The 19025-nt window shown below is 62.4% G+C and overlaps 7 protein-coding genes across 7 annotated transcripts in view; 5 read left to right on the forward strand and 2 right to left on the reverse strand.

Moving 5' to 3' along the window:
- The window catches only part of ACA1_216190 (protein kinase domain containing protein), a gene marked incomplete at both ends in the record, with an annotated part of 2576 nt that extends 890 nt beyond the window's left edge, over window positions 1-1686 (reverse strand). The window contains 5 exons of the mRNA XM_004337092.1: window positions 148-329; window positions 454-677; window positions 855-985; window positions 1098-1522; window positions 1578-1686. Coding sequence (XP_004337140.1) covers window positions 148-329; window positions 454-677; window positions 855-985; window positions 1098-1522; window positions 1578-1686 — 1071 coding nt within the window. The remainder of the gene's footprint in view (window positions 1-147; window positions 330-453; window positions 678-854; window positions 986-1097; window positions 1523-1577) is intronic.
- A 558-nt stretch (window positions 1687-2244) lies between these two features.
- Window positions 2245-6373, forward strand: ACA1_216300 (Ras family protein; the record flags this gene model as incomplete). The annotated part of the gene is made up of 13 exons (XM_004337093.1): window positions 2245-2321; window positions 2463-2580; window positions 2785-2872; window positions 3058-3155; window positions 3229-3323; window positions 3361-3526; window positions 3656-3698; window positions 3840-4312; window positions 4446-4507; window positions 4645-4740; window positions 4964-5737; window positions 5896-5965; window positions 6122-6373. The coding sequence occupies 13 exons, from the start codon at window positions 2245-2247 to the stop codon at window positions 6371-6373; spliced, it is 2412 nt and encodes an 803-aa protein (XP_004337141.1).
- Window positions 6374-6832: 459 nt separating this feature from the next.
- On the reverse strand, window positions 6833-7006 carry ACA1_216310 (uncharacterized protein; the record flags this gene model as incomplete). Its single annotated transcript, XM_004337094.1, has 1 exon — window positions 6833-7006. A coding segment is annotated over one exon (174 nt), but the record flags the coding sequence as incomplete, so codon positions are not given.
- A 514-nt stretch (window positions 7007-7520) lies between these two features.
- On the forward strand, window positions 7521-10073 carry ACA1_216320 (homogentisate 1,2dioxygenase; the record flags this gene model as incomplete). Its single annotated transcript, XM_004337095.1, has 11 exons — window positions 7521-7619; window positions 7732-7826; window positions 7968-8107; window positions 8247-8396; window positions 8546-8628; window positions 8738-8837; window positions 8921-9042; window positions 9149-9253; window positions 9366-9526; window positions 9635-9742; window positions 9905-10073. 11 exons carry the CDS (start codon window positions 7521-7523, stop codon window positions 10071-10073), a joined length of 1332 nt encoding a protein of 443 aa, XP_004337143.1.
- A 494-nt stretch (window positions 10074-10567) lies between these two features.
- ACA1_216330 (uncharacterized protein) lies at window positions 10568-12717 on the forward strand (the record flags this gene model as incomplete). The annotated part of the gene is made up of 6 exons (XM_004337096.1): window positions 10568-11555; window positions 11714-11808; window positions 11922-11990; window positions 12110-12276; window positions 12350-12376; window positions 12459-12717. 6 exons carry the CDS (start codon window positions 10568-10570, stop codon window positions 12715-12717), a joined length of 1605 nt encoding a protein of 534 aa, XP_004337144.1.
- Window positions 12718-12848: 131 nt separating this feature from the next.
- ACA1_216340 (purinergic receptor, putative) lies at window positions 12849-15423 on the forward strand (the record flags this gene model as incomplete). The annotated part of the gene is made up of 11 exons (XM_004337097.1): window positions 12849-12867; window positions 12934-13115; window positions 13274-13390; window positions 13551-13578; window positions 13639-13799; window positions 13925-14020; window positions 14253-14292; window positions 14472-14654; window positions 14803-14888; window positions 15235-15337; window positions 15377-15423. The coding sequence occupies 11 exons, from the start codon at window positions 12849-12851 to the stop codon at window positions 15421-15423; spliced, it is 1062 nt and encodes a 353-aa protein (XP_004337145.1).
- Window positions 15424-15700: 277 nt separating this feature from the next.
- ACA1_216350 (EF hand domain containing protein) overlaps window positions 15701-19025 on the forward strand; it is a gene marked incomplete at both ends in the record, with an annotated part of 3468 nt that continues 143 nt past the window's right edge. The window contains 12 exons of the mRNA XM_004337098.1: window positions 15701-15764; window positions 15846-15922; window positions 15999-16073; window positions 16200-16338; window positions 16415-16499; window positions 16919-16991; window positions 17135-17587; window positions 17685-17734; window positions 17916-18105; window positions 18271-18348; window positions 18469-18628; window positions 18698-18848. Coding sequence (XP_004337146.1) covers window positions 15701-15764; window positions 15846-15922; window positions 15999-16073; window positions 16200-16338; window positions 16415-16499; window positions 16919-16991; window positions 17135-17587; window positions 17685-17734; window positions 17916-18105; window positions 18271-18348; window positions 18469-18628; window positions 18698-18848 — 1595 coding nt within the window. The remainder of the gene's footprint in view (window positions 15765-15845; window positions 15923-15998; window positions 16074-16199; window positions 16339-16414; window positions 16500-16918; window positions 16992-17134; window positions 17588-17684; window positions 17735-17915; window positions 18106-18270; window positions 18349-18468; window positions 18629-18697; window positions 18849-19025) is intronic.

Here is a 19025-nt window from a genome sequence, read left to right on the forward strand (position 1 = left end):
TCGGGGGGGGGGGTGATAGACGGAAGGGAGACCCGGAGGAAGGAACAGGCGAAACGACGAGGAGGAGGAGGAGGAGAAGGAGGAGGGAAGAAGGGCGGGAGTGGGAGTGGGAGTGAGGAGGTGTTGAGGGGCGTACCTGGCAGAGGCCGAGTTGTGCTTGACGGTGAGCTGTGTGAGGTGCGAGTACTGGATGAAGAGGGTGATGGACATGATGGGGTCGGTGCCCACGTAGACGGTCTTCCCGTTGAGGTACTGCGACGCCGTCTGCGCGGAGGCGGGGCTCGAAAACTGCACCAGCGTCTGCAGGCGCGAGTCTCGCCTGGACTCCTCTGTTTGCGATAGATAGGGGGGGGGAAGGGGGCGTCCATGATGCAACAGGTGAGGAGGGCGAAACACATTACTTGAAAATAAAATAAAATAAGGGAGGGCGGGAAGGAGGGAGAGAGGGCGCACCGGCGTACTCCTGGGACTGCCGGTTCATGACGACGATCTTCTCGATGAAGCCGTAGGAGGAGAAGATCTGCCACACAATGTCGGCGGTGATCGGGATGACGGGCTCCTGCTCGGTCTGGAGCGTGACCAGCAGGATGCGGTTGGGTCCCGCGGCCGACGCGGTGAGCTGCTGATGGCGCGAGAAGCGCATGTAGACCTTGCGCCCGCGGATGTTGGGCTGGGTGCTGGCGGCAGGAAGAAAGAAAGAAAGAAAGACGAGGAGGAGGAGGAGGAGGAGGCGCGAGCGTCAGTTGGAAGTTTCCCGCAGCCCAGTTTGTTGTTTGCAACTGTTTCAATGGCTGTTGCAGATAAATAAATAAATAAAGTACATAGAAATCGCACAGAGCATGGAGGAGGGTTACCTGAGGTAAAAGTTGCTCATGGAAATGGCCGCCGCTATGTCAGCGAACTCGAGGAGGGCCTGGTTCTTGGACGTCAGCATCACCACCTTCTCCACCGTGCCGAAGGGCGCCGCCAACTCCATGATGTCCTCCTGCGCGCCGTTCGCCATCCAACACAAGACCACTGCAATTAGGCACCGCGATGACACGACGCGACACGACGCAGCTGGACGCGGGGGAGAGTTGGGGGGGGGGGAGACACACCTGAGTGAGCTCGGAGGTGACATTCCTGAAGTGGAGCACCTTCGAGGGAGGATCGGGCGAGTGGCTGTCGGGAATGGGGGCCGACGGAACGGCAGGAGCAGCAGCGGCCGGTGGTGCGGCGGCAGCTGACCCAGCGGCAGCAGCGGCCGCATAGCCGCTGGCACCGTACCCGCCATAGGCCATCGATGGGTCGTAGTGGCCGGCATAGGCGGCGTAGGCCTGCGGGTCGTAGCCACCCGTTGAATAGTCAACGGCAGCCGAGGCCGACCCATAGCCCGAGTAGTCACCCTGTCCTGCGTAGCCCTGCTGCTGCTGCTGCTCGCCAGCGGCGTGGCCACTGTCATCCGAGGCCGCAGGTGCGGCCTCAGTTGCAGCCTCAGTTGCAGCGGCATCGCTGGCCACCTCGGTAGGGGTCGACGCATCCTCTGCAGCGGTTCATACGTTTAGACGGTTCCATCACACAAATTAAGGCGGAAGAACGGTTCATGCAGGGGTTTACCAGCATCTTTTTCTGTTCGGCTTCGCTTTGCTTGAGGGGCTGTGGATTCTTCGGCTTCTTCATGATGAGCGGTAGAGGCGGGTCGCTCATCCTCTTGGGCAGCGCTTTCGCCAGTCGGGGTCTGTTCAACCTCAGGCTGGGCTGCCTCAGTTTCGTCGTGTGCACGCTTGGTTCCTGATGCTTGCATAAGGATGTTTGTTGGCCTGATCTGATTCTATATCAATAGCGGCAATCCTGATGCACGGCAAATGCGCGGGTTGCTGCCGGTTTTTTTCTGCCTCGCGAAAAACAGTTTCGGAAGAATTCGACGCTCGCACATTGCCCAAATGCCAGAACCCCTTGCGGACCTGGAACAGTAAGAGAGCATCAAGAAGAAGTTGCTCCTCGACTTGCATCTCGCGCTCCCACCCACCCTCTTCTCTGCTGCTGCTGCCGTGGCACCTACTAAGTCGCAGTCTGCTCTGCACGAGTCGGGCTTTGAGCGCGAGCAGGTATTCCCCCCCCCAGTATTGTAATCTCCGCTTCTTGCTGCAAAGGGAGCACAGCAGCTTCTCTTCCCTGCGGCCTGCAACTCACGCGCCCTTCTTCCTTGGCCTCGCGTACGTGGCCCGTGTGCTGCTGCTGCTGCTGCACGAAGAGCAGAGAAGCATGTTCAACTTCCTGAGCGGCCTCTTTTCCAAGGACGAGCAGCAGCTCAGCGCCAAGGCCAAGCGGCCGCCGCACCAGTGCGCACGCCTTGCTTTCTTCTCCCGTCCTCACTTCTTCGTGGGTGGTGTGCGCAGTGGGTCTGCCTACTCACCCGTGGTCTTGCTTTGCACTTCATCGCTGGTGCTTCGTGTGTGTCGTGTGTGTGTGGTGACGCGCAGTGCGTTGCCTCGACCCCTCGCCAGCAATCGCAATCCGGGCTTGCACAGCGGCGCTGGGCCGCCTGGCATCGATGTCGACGTCGAGGAGGGCGTGCCCAACGTTGAACTCAAAATCGTGGTGCGCGCGCTTAACGCAACCTCTCCCACGCCACCACCGGCCCAGCTCCCATCGCTGGGCCGAAACCACCAGGCATGCAAGCCTATGCGTGTGCATGTGTATGTTTGCCTCTCCCTCTCACGTGCGTGCGTGCGTGCGTGCATGCGCCGGCGGTGGCGGGTCTTTCTCGCGCCATGCGTGGTGGTCGTGCGGGGAGGGGGGCAGATGGTGGGGGGCAGGGGCGTGGGCAAGACGTCCATCATCCGGCGCTACACGCAGGACCTCTTCTCCAAGACCTACGTCCCGACCATCGGTGCGCACCCAGCAGCGGCGGCGGCGGCGGCTAGTCGTGTCGTGTGGTGGCGGCGGTGGTGGCTGGTGGGCACGTCTTCACATCAGCGGCTGTGGGGGGGGGTGACTCATTGGTTGGCGTGTGCGAGAGCTCACACACCACCCCGCCATCCATGCCGGCGTATATATGTTTCTATATACGCAAAGGAGTGGACCTGCTGTCGGTGGAGATCGAGCAGTCCCTGTACCGGGACCTGGGACCCGTGGTGCTCCTCCACTTCTACGACGTGGCCCACGCCGAGGTCGTGACCCAACATTGCTTGCAAGCCCCCTCCCCTCCTTCCCACCATCTCTGCTTCTGCTGTTGATGGGGGGGAGCTGACAGGAGCGGGCGGGCGGGCGGGCGGGCGGGCGCAGGTGGGCGGGGCCAACCTGCGTCGCCTGTTCGAGGAGGCGTCGGGCGTGGTGACGGTGTTCGACTGCTCCAAGCCGGCGAGGGACAACGCCCAGTCCCTGTCCGCCCTCGACGAGTGGTACAACGCCATGGCCGACCACCTGCCCCCCCGAGGAGGAGGAGGAGCAGCAGCAGCAGGAGGAGGGCCTCCCCGCGATGATCCTCCTGGGCAACAAGTGCGACTCGGGCTCGTCCGCCATCAGCCCCCAGAGCCTCGATGTGGTACGTACGCCCGCCCGTCACCATATGCCGAGGGCCTGTTGAACGAGTCCCCTCGCACCTGACGCTGCTGCTGCTGCTGCTGCTGCTGCTGAGTGGGGGCGGGGGGCGGCAACAACGTAGTATGCGCAGCGGTGCGGCTACCGGCGATGGCGGTTGATCAGCGCCAAGAACGGTACGCGCGCTCCGCCTACCCGCCTGCTCGCCATCTGCCGTACCACGCGTCGTTGGTCGTTGGTCGCGTCGCGTCGCGTCGTGGTCTACGTGATACGTAATGAGGATGTCACACACACACATATATATATAATACATGCAGGGGCTTCGGTGCATGAGGCCATCGATGCGCTGGTGCGCGACCTCCTCAGGGGGATCCACCAGAGAGAGCAGGAGAGCAGGAACCGGGCGGCGAGCAAGCTCGTCGTCCCGGCCGGGAGGAAGACGTGTGAGGTCGACCGGGAGGCCGACTGCGCCTCCGATTCCGGCAGCGGCGCGCGGAGCCGAGAGTCGACCGCGGCCATTTCGCGCGAAAATACCGTCATCGTCACCACCCTCGCCACGACCACCCCTCCTGCTCGCACTTACGTCGGCGGCGGCAATGACGAGCCCAAGGCATCAATGACCACGCCCGCTAGGCAGACTGCACAAGACCACGCGGCTGTGATGCCTGCCGCCGCTGTCGATGACGTCCCAGAGGGGGCCGCGAAGGAAGCGGAGGCCAAGCAACAGCGCGACGACCAGGTCAGGAAGAGCAGGATTGTCAAATACGAGCGCAAAATCGCCCAGATTCGAGTGCGTGCACCCACCCACCCCACCCACCCACCACACACGGCGCACACGGCGCACACGACGAACCTTTCGGTGTTGTTGCCGCTACCTCCCACCTGACGAGTTGTTGTTTGGTGGCGTGTGTGTGTGTGTGCAGGAGCTGGTGGAAGAGTTCTATCGGCAACTGCACGGTGACCTGCTGCAGCTCCGAGACCTCTGGTACACACCCATACCCCCCCCCAATATCCCTCAGATCCCGCCTCGAGCCCCTTGAGAGGCGGCCGCCTGATCGCTGCTGTCGTCCTCGTCGTGGTGGCGGTGGTGCTTCGTCGTTGGTTGGGCTGGGGGGGGGACAGGCCGCGCGGGGACAAGCGAAGCGGAGACATGGAGCGGCTGTACGAGCAGGCCCGCAGCGAACACGCCGACCTCGTCCGACGCCTCCGCGCTCTCCCGTATGCTGCTCCCCCCCCCCCGCCAGCAGCTCCGCTCCCGCTCCTCCCAAATCAGTGCGCAAGCAGCGGGAGCAGCGCTACCCCCCCCGTGCAAAGAGGAGGGGCCACCGGAGGGGGGGGGTTTGGAGCCAACCGCAAGCGTGTATCGTGGTGTGTCGTGCTGTGTTGACGTCAAATTGTGTCGGTTGCCGTGTCGTCGGCCGTGTGGGCGGGGTGAACACAGGGCGACGTCGGAGGTGGCGGCCAACGCGTCGGCGCAGCTGTGCGCCTCGGCCGACCTGAAGAAGATCCACATCGCGGCATCGGAGCAGGTGACCAAGTGGCAGAAGCTCATGCACCACCTGGACACGGAGATCGCCCTCTCCTCGCGCCTCACCCTCCGGCGCTCCCTCGCCACCCACCTCACTGCCTCGACCCCCTCCCTCCTTTCCTCGCCCCTCCTCTCCTTCTCGGCCACCACCTCCACCTCCACCTCCGCCGCCACCTCCTACTCGGCCTCCTCATCGCCTCCACCTCCTTCGTCCTCCACACGCCGGTCACAGTCCAGCGAGCCACCGATGGGCTGCCCGCCTACGGCCCTGCCCGCCTACGCCACCACTTCGTCGTCGTCCATGTCGTCATCGTCGTCGCTTTCCGGGTCGGGGGGCCGGGTGGTGCCGGCCTACTCGTCGTTTCCGTCGTCGTCGTCCACGTCGCCCTACTCGTCCCCGCCCTCCTACATCGACACGCTCGCGCCGCACCACCAGTACCCGCGACAGCACCCGCTCCTGTCCTCCTCCCTGACCTCGTCCTCCTACTCCTCGTTCTCCTCGCCCTCCTACTCCTCCTCCTCCTCCTCGTCGTCGTCGTCGTCGTCTACGTCTACGCACTACTACCGCAACACGCCGCTCTCGTCGTCGTCCTCGCAGCTCTCCCTGCGCCACTTCTCCACAACCTACATGAGCGGCGAGGTGGCCGATGAGGACAAGATCAGCGCCAAGCTCTCCTCCCTCGCCTCGTACCCCTACCCTTACCCCCCTCCCAGTCGCCTATGCTGCTGCTCGCTTCGGCTGCTGCTGCTGCTGCTCGCTTCTGGCCGGTCCTTGGTCAGCTGCTGATACTGGTGAGCCCCCCAAACCATCGGTGGCGGTGGCTGGTGGTGCGCCATGGTGGCAGGTTCGAGGCGCGGCCACGTTCGTCGCGGCGGCGGCGAAAAGGCTTCGGGTTCCGCAACGCCGGCAAAAGCGTACCTCTCTCTCTCTCTTTGTGGCTTTTTATTTTGTAGGAATGGCATCCCCCTCCCCCAAAAGCGACTCACGTGTGTTTCCTCCTCCTCCTCCTCCTCGTTGTTGTTGTTGTTGTTGTTGGTGCCCGCCACCGCCACCGCGCGTATGTTTAGCAGGAGTTCGATGGGTGTTCGTCGGGAGAGGTTACGCCGCTGTCGTCCCTCACGGCGTCGTTCAACTCGTCTCCCCTCTCGTCCCAGGCGGTGTCCGACGACGAGGGCGACTCCAACAACAACAACAACAACAACAACAACAACAACACAACAACAACAACAACAACAACAACAACGACGACGACGACGACGACGGGTTCCTCATGGGCGGGGCGGCCGACGACCTGGCCAGCAGCGGCGAGACCACGCGTGTGAGCAACAGCAGCAGCCGGAAGGACAAGGTGGCCACCGCCCCGCACCAGGTGGCGCACACGCAGGGAGGACCGGACAAGACCAGGCGCGACGATCTCGCCGCGTCCGGTGCATCCCGCACCCCCTGCTCGTCGCCTGCCCCACGCCGGTACCAGCGCCCACCACCCACGTAGCATTTATCTCTCACTCGTCACTCACGCGTCGCTTTTCTTGTTGTTGTTCTTGTTGTTGTTGTTGTTGTTCTCGTTCTTCTCTTCTTCTTCTTCTTCTCGCAGGGCAGTGTCGTCGTCCTCGCTCCTGGACCTGTCACCCTCCGTAGGGATGGGCTGAGCGCGCACCACCGCGTGGCAAAATTTTGCTCGACAGCAGCGTTGTCACCAATATTTATTTGCGGGGTGGGGTTTGATCTCCACTCCGCATACCTACTATTTATATTGTTTGTTTGTTATTCGTTGTTTGCTCTCACAGCTCGACGGATGGCTTGCTCTTGAACTTGCGGGCGGAGCGGTCGCTGGAGCGATAGGTGAAGTTGTTGCCGTAGAGGGTCACCACTTGGCTCGACACCACAAACGTGAAGACGTTGTTGGCCTTCGGCACAACAGCACACACGTAGCCGCGATATTGAACGCACGCGAAGAAAAGGAGCGTGAGCACCACGCTTTACAAGTGTGTGGTGTGTGCGGTTGTGCGTGTAAAAGTGAAAATGGGCGCAGGGACCACCTCGCAGCTGGTTCTGTGGCGTGAGAGCAAAGAAGTGGTTGGACCCACCAGACTTCTGGTGGGGGGGGGGTCGATCAACAGGTAAGGCTCAGCCCTGACACCCGCGACACAACAACAACAACAGCAATAACCACACGTGTGTCCGATAAGCGGGGATTGCCGAAAAGCTCACAGCGGGAACGAACGTGGTTGGCTGAGCGACCGCCGTCTCCCCTTTCTTTCGCCTGCTTCCCCGTTACTTTTCGAGGCGGGGGGGGGCGGGAGCCACGCTCCACGAGCACAAACTTCTCAAGCAAGCAAAGTGAACCCACCACCAGCAAGCCCTGAAGTCGTAGGAAGGGTAGTAGCAGAAGAGGTGCGCCTGCCGTGTGGCCTCGAGAGGCCGCGCGTGTCACTCACACACATGAAAATGGGGTTGCCCGCGTAGCAGATGGAAGGGACAGCAGCAGCTGTGCAAGACAAGTACGAGTACCTGCCAGGCTTCGGCAACCACTTCTGCTCAGAGGCGGTCAAGGGCACTCTCCCCAAGGTTCGTTCGTCTCCTACGCGCGGTGTTCCTGGTGTCGCCACCAGGAATTAGATTGTGGATTGGGGGGGGGTTGTTGGTCGCTGAGGGTGGCTGTGCTGCGGTGCGCATCCAGGGCCAAAACACGCCGCAGCAGTGCCCCAAGGGGCTCTATGCCGAGCAGCTTTCCGGCACCGCCTTCACCATGCCCCGCAAACGCAACCAAAGGAGGTGTGTCCCCTGCCCCTCCCACTCAATTCCCCAGCGCAGGTGTTTTTCGCTGCCTGTCGGTACCGGGACGGGAACAGAGGGGGCACGTGCTAACCGTGCGTGTCTCTGCGGCGGTGGCTGTGCTGTGATTGGTATCAAAAGCTGGCTCTATCGCATCCGCCCGTCGGTGGGCCACAATCCGTTCAAGAAGCTGGCCCACAAGTACATGCAGAACAACTTTGCCGACCTCTCCTTCGACCCCAACCAGCTGAGGTGGAAGCCCTTCCCCTTCCCGGCCGACGGTAGCCCACCCTTTTGCCTGCCCGCTTCCGTCACTCCTCCCCGAGGCCATCGCGCTGCGATGCCTGTGGACGCCTGCGGGCACTCTCCACTCTCCACCCTCCACCACTCACCCCATCCCTCTTCATCATATGTGCGCAGACGAGAAGGTGGACTTTGTGATGGGCCTACGCACGCTCGCTGGGGCGGGCCACCCGTCCACGAGGACCGGCATGGGCATTTACATCTACACGGCCAATGCCGACATGCTCGACACCGCTTTCTACAACAGCGACGGCGATTTTCTCATCGGTACAGGCCGCCACCTCTCCTGAGCACTCTTGCTCACGCCAATGAGCTGGCACCCGGATGATGATGATGACGACGACGACGACGACGACGCCATTCTCTTTTCTCGGCTTGCTCTGCCGCGTGGCCTGACTGGTTCCCTCGACAACCAGTGCCGCAGCAGGGTACGCTGGACATCCAGACTGAATTCGGATACCTCGAAGTCAAGTCGGGCGAGATCGCGGTCATCCAGAGGGTACCTACCCTGCCGCACATGGGGCACCGAGCAGTGGGTGGATCGATTCCATTCAGTGTCGACTTATCTGGCTTCGCGCGGCGATCGTGTGTGGTGTGTGTGTGTGTAGGGCATCAGGTTCCGCGTGGCGTTGCCGGACGGGCCTTCGCGTGGCTACATCGCCGAGGTCTTTGATGGACACTTTGAGATCCCCGACCTCGGCCCCATCGGTGATTCCTTGCTTCCCCGCCATTGCCCCTTCCCGCGCTGGCCCACTCACACACTGGCATACGCCGACACGCGCGCACTGCAGGCGCCAACGGCTTGGCCAACCCCCGGGACTTCCTTACCCCCGTGGCCGCCTACGAGGACAAGGACGATTGCGAGTACACCATCGTCAACAAATTCAATGGCGCCCTTTGGACCTGCACCCAGGTGAGCGCCCTTTTCATCAGCCACTTGGCAGGCTTGCCGTGTGTTTGCCCGCGTTAGCACGCACGCACGCACGCACCACCTGCATGACACACCTCCCACCCTTCAGACTCGCTCCCCGTTCGATGTGGTGGCATGGCATGGCAACTACGCCCCGTACAAATACGATCTGGCCCTCTTCAACGCCATAAACACCGTCACGTTCGACCACATCGTACGCATTCCCAACGCGCACGCCCTTGCACGCCTGGGTAGCCAACAGGGCAGCCCGATTGAGACGGGTGAGGGAAGTGAGGCTGACATGCCTCGGTTTTCCCGCGCCGCAGGATCCGTCCATCTTCACGGTGTTGACCTGCCAGACCAACACGCCGGGCGTGGCGGCGTGCGACTTTGTGATCTTCCCGCCGCGTTGGGCCGTCGCGGAGAACACCTTCAGGCCGCCCTACTACCACCGCAACTGCATGTCCGAGTTCATGGGCCTCATCAGGTACACAGACCGGGGGGCAACCCGGGACACTGCGGACCCTGCGCGTCTTTCCTTTTGCCCCGCTGCTGCTGACGAGATCCATGGGCGGCACGTTGTGGGGGGGGGCAGGGGCATGTACGAGGCCAAGCAAGAGGGCTTCCTTCCGGGCGGTGCTTCTCTACACAGCTGCATGAGCGCTCACGGCCCCGACAGGACCACATTTGAGAAAGCTTCCACGTACGTGCGCACGCCTCTTTCCTCCCCTGCCCTTTGCTTTGCTTTGCTTGAGCAGCTGCGTAGGCCCCCACTAGAGAAATTCTCACGCGCGTTCCCCTGCGCGGTACCGGTTGCGCGTGTCGTGCGCCTGCTGACGTTCTGTTCACGGATGGTACGACCCAGGGAGGAGCTGAAGCCGGTGCGCATTCCTGACACGACGTTGGCCTTCATGTTCGAGTCAACCTATCTCTTCTCCCTCACCGAGTTCGCCGAAGTTGCCGATAACCTGGACCAGAACTACTACAAGTGCTGGCAGCCGCTCGACAAGCACTTTGCCCCCGACCAGTCGTAGTTGGGCCGGCTTGGTGGTGTGCGCCAAATAAAAAAGAGCCGTTGTGGGCAACGGACGGATTTTTTTTTGGGAGCGGCCGAAATGTTTACTCTAAATCCGAAAAAAGAGGAGGAACCTCTTCCATTCGCGAAGCATTAGGCATTTTGGGGCGACCACGTTCGTGGTATTGTTGTGGTATATATACCCTACCCTCACCCCCCTTAAGAGGGTGCCCACTGTTCCGGCGTGTGTTCATGGAAGCCCAAGGTATGGAGGCCGCATCGACCCTCCCCCCACCCCCGCCCATCGTTTCCCTTCCACCTCTTCTCTCGATAGCGAGTATGGATTCAGCAGCCGCTTCTCCTACTTCAACCATCGTGGACTCAGCCTCCACTCCTGGCCGAAGGAAAAAAATCAAACCCTTCGCCTCTTCTCCACTCGCCGCCGACACCAATTCGCACCTTGAAGATGGTGGGGCCTCTACTTCGCTCTCTTCTTCGTCGGCGCCTACTAGTATGGCACTGCTGTCGCCTCCGCCGCACAAGCACGCTGATGTGGGGAATCCCTCGTCGCCCCCGCAGAGCAAGAAAAAGCGGCGCTCGCCGTACAAGTGCCACAAGTGCGGGAAGCCCAAGAAGGGCCACATCTGCACTGCCGTGGACCCGTCGAGCCTCGCCCTCTTCAAGGAGCGCGAGGCACGCCCTCCCCAGCCGGCCTACCCGCACCACCAGCACCACCCGCAGGACTCGCCCCCCTCGGCCGGCAGCCTCTCCCTGGCCTCCCTCGCCGCCACGTCGTCCGCCCTCTCGCCCTCCTACGCCGGCGTGTCCTCCTCCTCCTCGGCATCGTCGCCCTACTCCTCCTCCCTGTCCTCCTCCCTGTCCTCTTCCTCCTCCTCGTCGTCGGTTTCTCACCATCATCACCACCACCACCTCGCGCTGCCCACGCCGTCGGACGACTGGACGATGCGCGTCGTGGAAGGTGACGAAGCCGACATGGAGGCGGCCAACGGTGGCCAAGGACTGCGCAGGCGGCGGAAGTCAGGCGCGAGCGGGACGACGACGACGAAAAAGAGGAAGAAGAAGCGGGGAGGAGGAGGACAGCGCCGACGAGGCAGCCGGAGCAGCCGGGGAGCCAACAGCGGCGAGGGGCTTCCGGGGGACCACACCGATGACTACGAAGAAGACGAAGCGGAGATAGACGAGGACGACGACGAGGACGGCGGGGACCAGGACGGCGAGGACGACGAGGACGACGACGAGGTGGAGGAGGGGGACCTTCTGGCGGCGGGTGAGGAGGTGATGGGGGCGGGCGTGTCGCGGCGCAACCTGGTTCCGTTCCTGGGCGACATGGCGGCCCTCTACAACACGTCCTCGGACAACCTCTTCCCCACCGATGCCCTCTCCCGCTACGAGCTCAGCGGGTCCAACCCCATGGAAGCCGCCGCCTACGGCTCTGGCTCGTCGTGGGCCAACTGGGGCGCCCTTGGCGAGACTCCCGCGGGTCCGTGTGCGTGCGTGCGTGCGTGCGTGCGTGCTCTCTAATCCTCCCACAGCGCCACGCGACCAGCTGGTGCACTCAGATGCTGGCTGGCTGGTGGGAGGGCGTTGGGACTCAGCTGACACCTCGTTGTTATGTGTCGCACTCGTTGGTACCCACAGCAGAGGAGGACTTTGACATCTCGCTGTTCGGGTACATCGACGAGCGGCCGCCCGAGAAGGTGTCGGGCGTGGGCATCACCCTCGACCAGAAGAAGGTACACCCTGCGTTCTCTCTCTCTCTCTCTCTCGCGTCGGAATACTAGTCCATATCAGCAGCAGCAGCATCAGCAGCAGAAGTACTAATATGCTCCATCGCATGGTCCACCAGGTGCCCTTCTTCGTTTCCTGGTTCGAGATGGCTGCGTCGGGCCTCGACATGCTGGAGACCTTTCTCAAGGTACGCCCGACACGACACCACCGCATAGCGTGCGCTTTTCGCGCGCTTGTCCTGGATTTTGCCGATGGGGTGGGTGGGTGGGGGGTAACTGACGATGGCTCGGGGGTGCTCCTCCGCAGACGCAACGGCCGGCGTGGCGAGCGCTACCGGGGGTGCTTGAAGACCTCCACGAGCAGAAGAGGAAGCTCAACGCCTGGAAGGACAACTTTGGCAAGGAGGTGATCGGCAAGGCTCTGCACGAGCAGCAGCAGCAAGCCGACAGCAGCTCGGCAGCAGCTTCCACACGGTACGCGGCTTCGTGGCCACCGGGTGTGTTCAGCGCGTGGCTTCAGGCTTGGGGTGTAGCGGCGGGTGGGTAGGGTTGGGGGTCACGTGCTGTTCGCGAGGTACTCTTGAGTCGGCATGACGCGGTGTATAACGTCCACCACTTCCTCCTCCTCCTCCTCCTCCTCCTCCTCCGGCACACAGAGATGCGGAGGTGATGGCGATGATGCTCGTCGATCAGCAGCAGCAGCAGCAGCACCAGCAGCACGGAACCCAGCGGGGTACGACGACCGCCAAGCGGAGAACGCCGGATGCCGACGACCAGGTCGCCCGTCAGGAGGAAGAGGAGCGCGAGCCCATCGCACCCCCCAAACGACGAAAAAACGAAGCGGCAGCGGCAGCAGCAGCAGACCCGCTAGGCTCATCATCACACCTTGCCGCCGCCGCCGCGCACCAGCCATGACCTCCCCCCTTTGTTAGTACGAAGAAGACTGGCCCCATCACCAATAATTTTTTTGCACGGAGTTCTCCCCATTTAACTCTCTCCTCTCTCATCTCCGTCCCTCCTGGCACTTGCAGCTGCTCGCGGCGGCCATGGTAGCCTGCTCTTGGGGTACTCAAAGTCCCCCGTCCGCTCCGTCACTGCCCCCCCAAACATAATAATAACTGGGCGTGCCAGATGCACTGTTGGCCTACAGCACGGTGAAGATAGTGCGCATACAGGACAGGCGGGTGGGGTTGGTGCACTATGCGTTTCTGCTGGGGATAGTGGGCTACATCGTGGGCTTCACCATTCTCTTCCAGCAGCGCTACCTGCTCCTGCAACGCCCCGTGGGTGCTGTCCGCGTTTCCCTTCAAAGCGTACCGCCCCCCTTTATTGTTTTTTTTTTGTTGTTATTATGGAGCGTCGTAGTAGTTGAAGGGAGACACGGGTGGCACCACCACCACCCCGCCGTTGCTGCTGCTGCTGCTGTTGCTGCTGCTGACTGACCCCCTCGTGTGCCGTATGGCGTGGACAGCCGCAAACGCGAGGGCAGGTGCCGATGGCACCCACGGCGCTGCCCTACTGCCTGCAGGCGCAGAACGAAACGCACGGCTTCCCCAATCGGGAGTGCCTCTACTGGGACGAAAACCTGGTCCTGTGCGGCATCCCCTCCTCCTCATTCCCTCCTCCTCCGCCTCCTCCCTACCGGGCGGCTGCCCCTCGTGAGGGGAAATGAGAGCTCACCCACCTTACTCCTCGTTGGGCGGCGGGTGTGGTGGTGGTGGTGGTGGTGGTGGTGGGGGGGGCACCAGCTATCCACAAGTGGAGGCTACAGCGATGGTGCGTTGCACCTCTCTTCTTCGAACGATCGTTCGTCGGGTGCCGCGGCTACTGGTGCAGGACGCACGAGCATGACCACTTCCCCATCGCCCCAGTTTGTGAGCACGCGTGTGACGCAGACGAATCAAGTGCTGCCCAACTGCAGCCTGGAGAAGCCCACATGCACCTACGTCGACGTCAACTCAACCGAACACTTCGTGGCCGACATCGGCAACTTCACCGTAGCCCTCCCGCCCCCCTCTCTGCTCTTCTCTGCTCCCGGGGACTCCTGACGAGCACGCACGCGACTCATGGTATCATCCGTGTGTGGGCACCCATCGGTTTGGCGGCGGCGGCGGGGGTGCAGGTGATGGTGGACCACTCCATCTACGCTCCTAAGGTGGGCGTGCTGGCCAATTCGCGAGAGCTTCCGGGTGGCTTGCTCGATGTCGATGGCCACACGGTACGGCACTCACGCGTGCTGCTGCTGCTTGCACTTATCCTCCTGGCGCCGGCCCTCCGCGGAGGGCGCTCCTCCTCCTACCACGACCACCACGACCACGACCACCAGCCACCACCACCACCAGCCACCACCACGACCACCACCACGATGCCTTATGAGGCAGGATGCCTTGGGTGCATTACCCTTTTGAGGGCTCACGGCCGCTCCACACGTGCGTGGTGGCTGGTGGCAGGTGCGCGACCATGCAGAGGGCGACAGTGTGGGGGTGCGCGGTAAGGCAGACGTGTTACACGTGCGCACCCTCCTCCAGGCCGCCGGCATAGACTCCCTCGACACGCCGTGTAAGTCCCCTCCTCCTCCTCCTCCTCCAATTAATTGCAGCTGTGCTCGAGGCCCCTTCCGCTCCCGTCCCCCCCTCCCTAAATCTATGGTCCTGGTGGTTGCGGCGCAGCTTCTTCGAACCGGTCGCGCAGCCTGCGGGATGACGGGCTCGTGGTGCTGGTGTTCATCACCTACAGCAACACGCACACCTACAGCACGGGCAGCATCCGCTACCAGTATTCTCTTCGCATGGTGGAGAATACCAAGTTCAAAGCCGTGCAGCCCATCTACACCAAGAACATCGAGAATCGAGGTGCGCCAGCCACCTTGTCAGTGCGTTGCTTGGTGCTGCCGCCCTTTCTGCTCGCACACGACGCACATATGGCACACACGACACTCAACCGGTGAGAGTCGGTCTCACTGACGTTCCCTTCTCCCCCCTCCTCTTTCCCCTCCGCCAGTCATATGGAACCGGCACGGCATCCGCTTCATTTTCCTTCAGACGGGCGAGCTGGGCGCCTTCGACTTTGCGACCCTCCTCCTGAGCGTACGCGACACCCCACCCCACCCCCTGGTCTCCTTGTTGTGCGTGTGTGTGCGCGCGTGTGGGCCTTCCCTGCTCGGCAGCAGGTAACCCATTATTGTGTGTGCGGCTGACAAATCCCCCCCCCCACACGCGCGCGGTTGTGGCTCCTCCGCCCCCTCTCAGTTTGTGTCTGGTCTCGGCCTGCTGGTGCGTACCTCTGCCTGAGACCGATGTCCCGTCATCCTCCACCAGCCACCACCAGCCACCACCTACCACCACTGGTGCGATGGGGTGCGCACTTAACACACGAGGGACTATCGCGTGCGCGTGATCTCTCTCTCTCTCTCTCTCTCTCTCTTTTGGGCAGGCCGTGGCGACGCTGGTGGTGGACGTGTTCGCCTTGCACCTCCTCAAGTCGGGCCGAGCAGTGTACTCCAAGTACAAGTTCCTCCCCACCCCCACCTACCACGGTACACCACCTCCTCCCCACCAGCCACCACCACCAGCAGCACCACCACATGAGAACGAGAACCGGTCGGTAGTCCTCCGGATCTGATCTTCGTTGTTATTGACGATGATGATGAATGTGTGGCTTTGGTTGGGCGGCGGCGGCGGCGGGTATGGTATGGATGATGTGTGACCACGCACCTATCAGAGCTGGCGAGCGGGGACGTCGAACGCCAGCCCATCCGCAGCCCGACCGAAGCAGAACGGGCCAGAGGCGTTGTCAGCTCGTAAACCCACCAGGAGTGTCGGCACAAAACGAATAAAATTGGCCAGGTGGGCCAAAAGAAAAAAAGTCTGCAACGATCGACGACGTGTAGCGAGCAGCAATGGGCAACGCACAGGGCAATCTAACGGCAGCCGAAAGCAGCCACCTCCTCGCCTCTACCGACTGTACCCTTGCTGCCCCACTTCCCTTGCTTTATTTCCATTTTGTTTTATTGTTTGTTGATTTATTTGTGGGGGGGGGAACAGTCGATAGGGCAGAGCTGCGTCGTGTGTATGAAAGGTTCAGCAACAAGTACTCCACCGGGTTCATGACCCGCGACGAGGTGCGCCCACCCTCCCCGCTCTCCGCTCCCTCTGTTCTTACGCGCCTGGTCTGGTGGTCTGGCGGTGGGTGCCTAGTTCATCCGCGAGAACATGGAGCTGCAGGGCGGTAGCCCTGCCCTCTGGGAGGAGATCTTCGACGCCTTCAACACGGTGCGCCGCTCCCCTTCCATCGCTCGCCCATCACAACCGGTGATGAGGTAGTCGTCGTCGTCGTCGTCGTCGTCGTCGTAGTAGTAGTGGGGCTCACGTCGCCGTCGCGGGTGGGCGGTGGTGCAGGATGGTGACGACCGCATCGACTTTAAGGGTAAACGTTCCTACCTTTTCACCCTCCATTGGATGATGGCGGTGGTGCTGGTGACGATGGTGATGCCGGACGACGAGGAGGAGGCCTGGTGGGTGGGTGGATGGGGTGGCGGTGTGGCGGTGGTGGTGGCTGGTGGTGACGGTGGTGGTGGGCTGATCCGGTGTTGCGGTGCGCCCACACGTTGCAGAGTACATAATCGGGATATCGATGGTCACCAATGGCGAATCGCAGGACAAGCTCAAGTGGGCCTTCCAGCTCTATGACAAGGGCACGTCCACCCCACCCCCCAATCACGCTTCCCCCCAATCCAGGCATCGCGTCGCGTGCACCGGGTGCTGGCCACCACCTCACGAGGGCGCCCTGGTTTTTTCATTGCATTGCCCTATCGCCGCGTGTGCACTCGCACTTACCACGATGGCACATGTTTTTGTGTGGGTCATGCGTGTCGTCTGGGACGCGATCAGATGGCAACGGCGTGTTGGACCGAAATGAGGTGGTGGACATGATCTACTCCCTTCTCTCTGCCCGCTCTCTCCTGCAAGGCAACCCTTCCCCGCCCCGCCTCCCCTCCAACATCACCTTGCCCGCTCCCTCCGTCAGAATAGCGGGGGACTGCCATGAGTCGTAGCTGGCGGCTGGCAGCTGGCGGCTGGTGGTGGCTGACGGTGGGTGGTGGTGCAGGAGAGGGCAGCGCAAACAAGCCCGAGATCGAAGCAGGCGCCGATGAGCTATTCAGGCAACTCGACGCCAATGGAGACGGAGAGGTGCCACCCGAGTGCTCTCCTTCCGCTCCTGCCCCTTCCTCACGCGGCCCTCCTCCTCCCCCTCCGACCTCCACTGCGTGGCTGGCTGCATGCACTGGGTGTGTTGTGTGTGTGTCGTGTGTGTGTCGTGTGTGTGTGAGCAGATCTCGTGGGAGGAATTCAAGGCGGGGTGCGACGGGAGCCTGGAGGCGTCGGCATGTGCCGCCTTTGCGGGATCTCTCCTCGGGGCCATCGAGGTGGTGAGCAAGCACCAGGAGATGGCCACCTTTGACAACCAGGTCCGTTGGTGCTCCGCCGCCGCCGCCCCTCCTCCTATGGAGGAAGGAAGGAACTCGAGGGAGTCAAGGGAAAGAGGGGTGGCACCAGCGTGGTGGTGGCTCGTGGTCGTGGTCGTGGTCGTGGTCGTGGTCGTGCTGCTGGTGGCCGTGGTTGTGGTGGTGTTTGCGGTGCTGATGACGGCGGGGCTGGCGGTGCAGGTGGCGGGGCACAAGGGCAAGGACGCCATGCTCAAGGAAGCCACCAACATTCTGAAGCCCCTGGCGGCCCCCGAGTTCGAGTTCTACGAACAGGTGCGCAAGCTCCCCGACGATGTCCAGGTTCGCCTCGCCTCCCCTCATCACTCCTCGCCGTCCCCCCTCCCCCGTAGTAATGCCCATTCGCTGCTGCGGTGGTGGTGGGGTGGTGGTGCAACAGAAATTTTTCCCGGCCTACTTCGGCCGCCGCTCCATGACGGATCCCTCCGGGTACGTACACCCACCTACGCGTCACCTCGGCGGCGGGGATGCTTTTAGGAGAGGGGTTTGAGAGGTGGGGGGAAGGGTTGGCTGGACATGGCCAGCAGCAAGGATTGAACGCTGCTTCCGATTTGCGTGTCGTGCGTGTCGAGTGTCTGAATATACCGCTATCTACATGGGTGGCACACAGCAAGAGCACGAGCCACTACATCGTGCTGGAGGATCTGACCAAGGGCCTGGACGCGGCGTGCGTGTGCGATCTCAAAATCGGGAGGCGCGGACACGATGAGCAGGCCTCCACCAAGAAGGTGCTCCAGCAGAAGGCCCTCTGCGCCGTCACCACGTCCTCGTCCCTCGGCTTCCGCATGTGCGGCATGCGCGTGCGTACACCCACACTGCCCACCCTTCGCCCCATCCATAGATATCCATCTGCTCACCTCCGCCTCCACCCACGTCTACCCGATGTGGCGCTTCCTTACGCGGGTGTCGTGCATACACGTGCGGTGCTGTGCGGTGGTGGTGATGGGGGTGGGGGGTGCGCGCAGTACTGGCGCAAGGATGAAACGCTCGTGGTGCGTGACAAACCCTGGGGCGCCAAGCTTCGGGACTCTACCATGCGCCCCGTACGCCCCACCACCAGCCACCACCAGCCACCACCCGGGTGTCCTCCTTTTCAGCTGCGACGAACCCCCCCCCCAATCCAAACTCATGGCATCACCCACCATTCCCTCCCTCCTCTTCAGGCGCTGGTCGAGTTTCTGGACAACGGAGAGAACATCCGCTTCGAGGCCATCGACGCGTGGCTGCCCAAGCTGCGTGCCATCCTGAGCTGGTTCGAGAGCCAGACCAGCTTCCATTTCTACTCGTCCTCGGTGCTGCTCATCTACGACGCCAAGGGCTCCGGTACACCGCACATACGACTCACACGCACGTGATGGGGTAGTGAGGTCTGACAATCGGGGGGGGGCTCAGAGACGGATGTGCGTCTCGTGGACTTTGCGCACACGGAGGCCGCCTCCACCACGGATGAGAACTACCTCTTCGGTCTCAAAACGCTGGTCGAGATCATGGAGGACATCGTGCGCGAGGGGAGAACGACCACCCACGTCTACGAAAACCAAAGGTGCGCTGCTCCTGGTGCCAAGGAGGCCTCTCTCCTGCTCCTCCCCCCCCACCCCAAGCCTCCGCCAATGCGGCGGTGGGGTGGTGACCGGCGCCTCCCGTTTGGCCGCGGGGGGGCTCGACTCTTAAATGGGGGGGGGTGCTTACCCGCGTGCGTGCGTGCGTGCGTGCGTTTGGG

Source organism: Acanthamoeba castellanii (assembly GCF_000313135.1).
Source record: "Acanthamoeba castellanii str. Neff unplaced genomic scaffold scf7180000084758, whole genome shotgun sequence".
NCBI classification, from domain to species: Eukaryota; Discosea; order Longamoebia; family Acanthamoebidae; genus Acanthamoeba; species Acanthamoeba castellanii.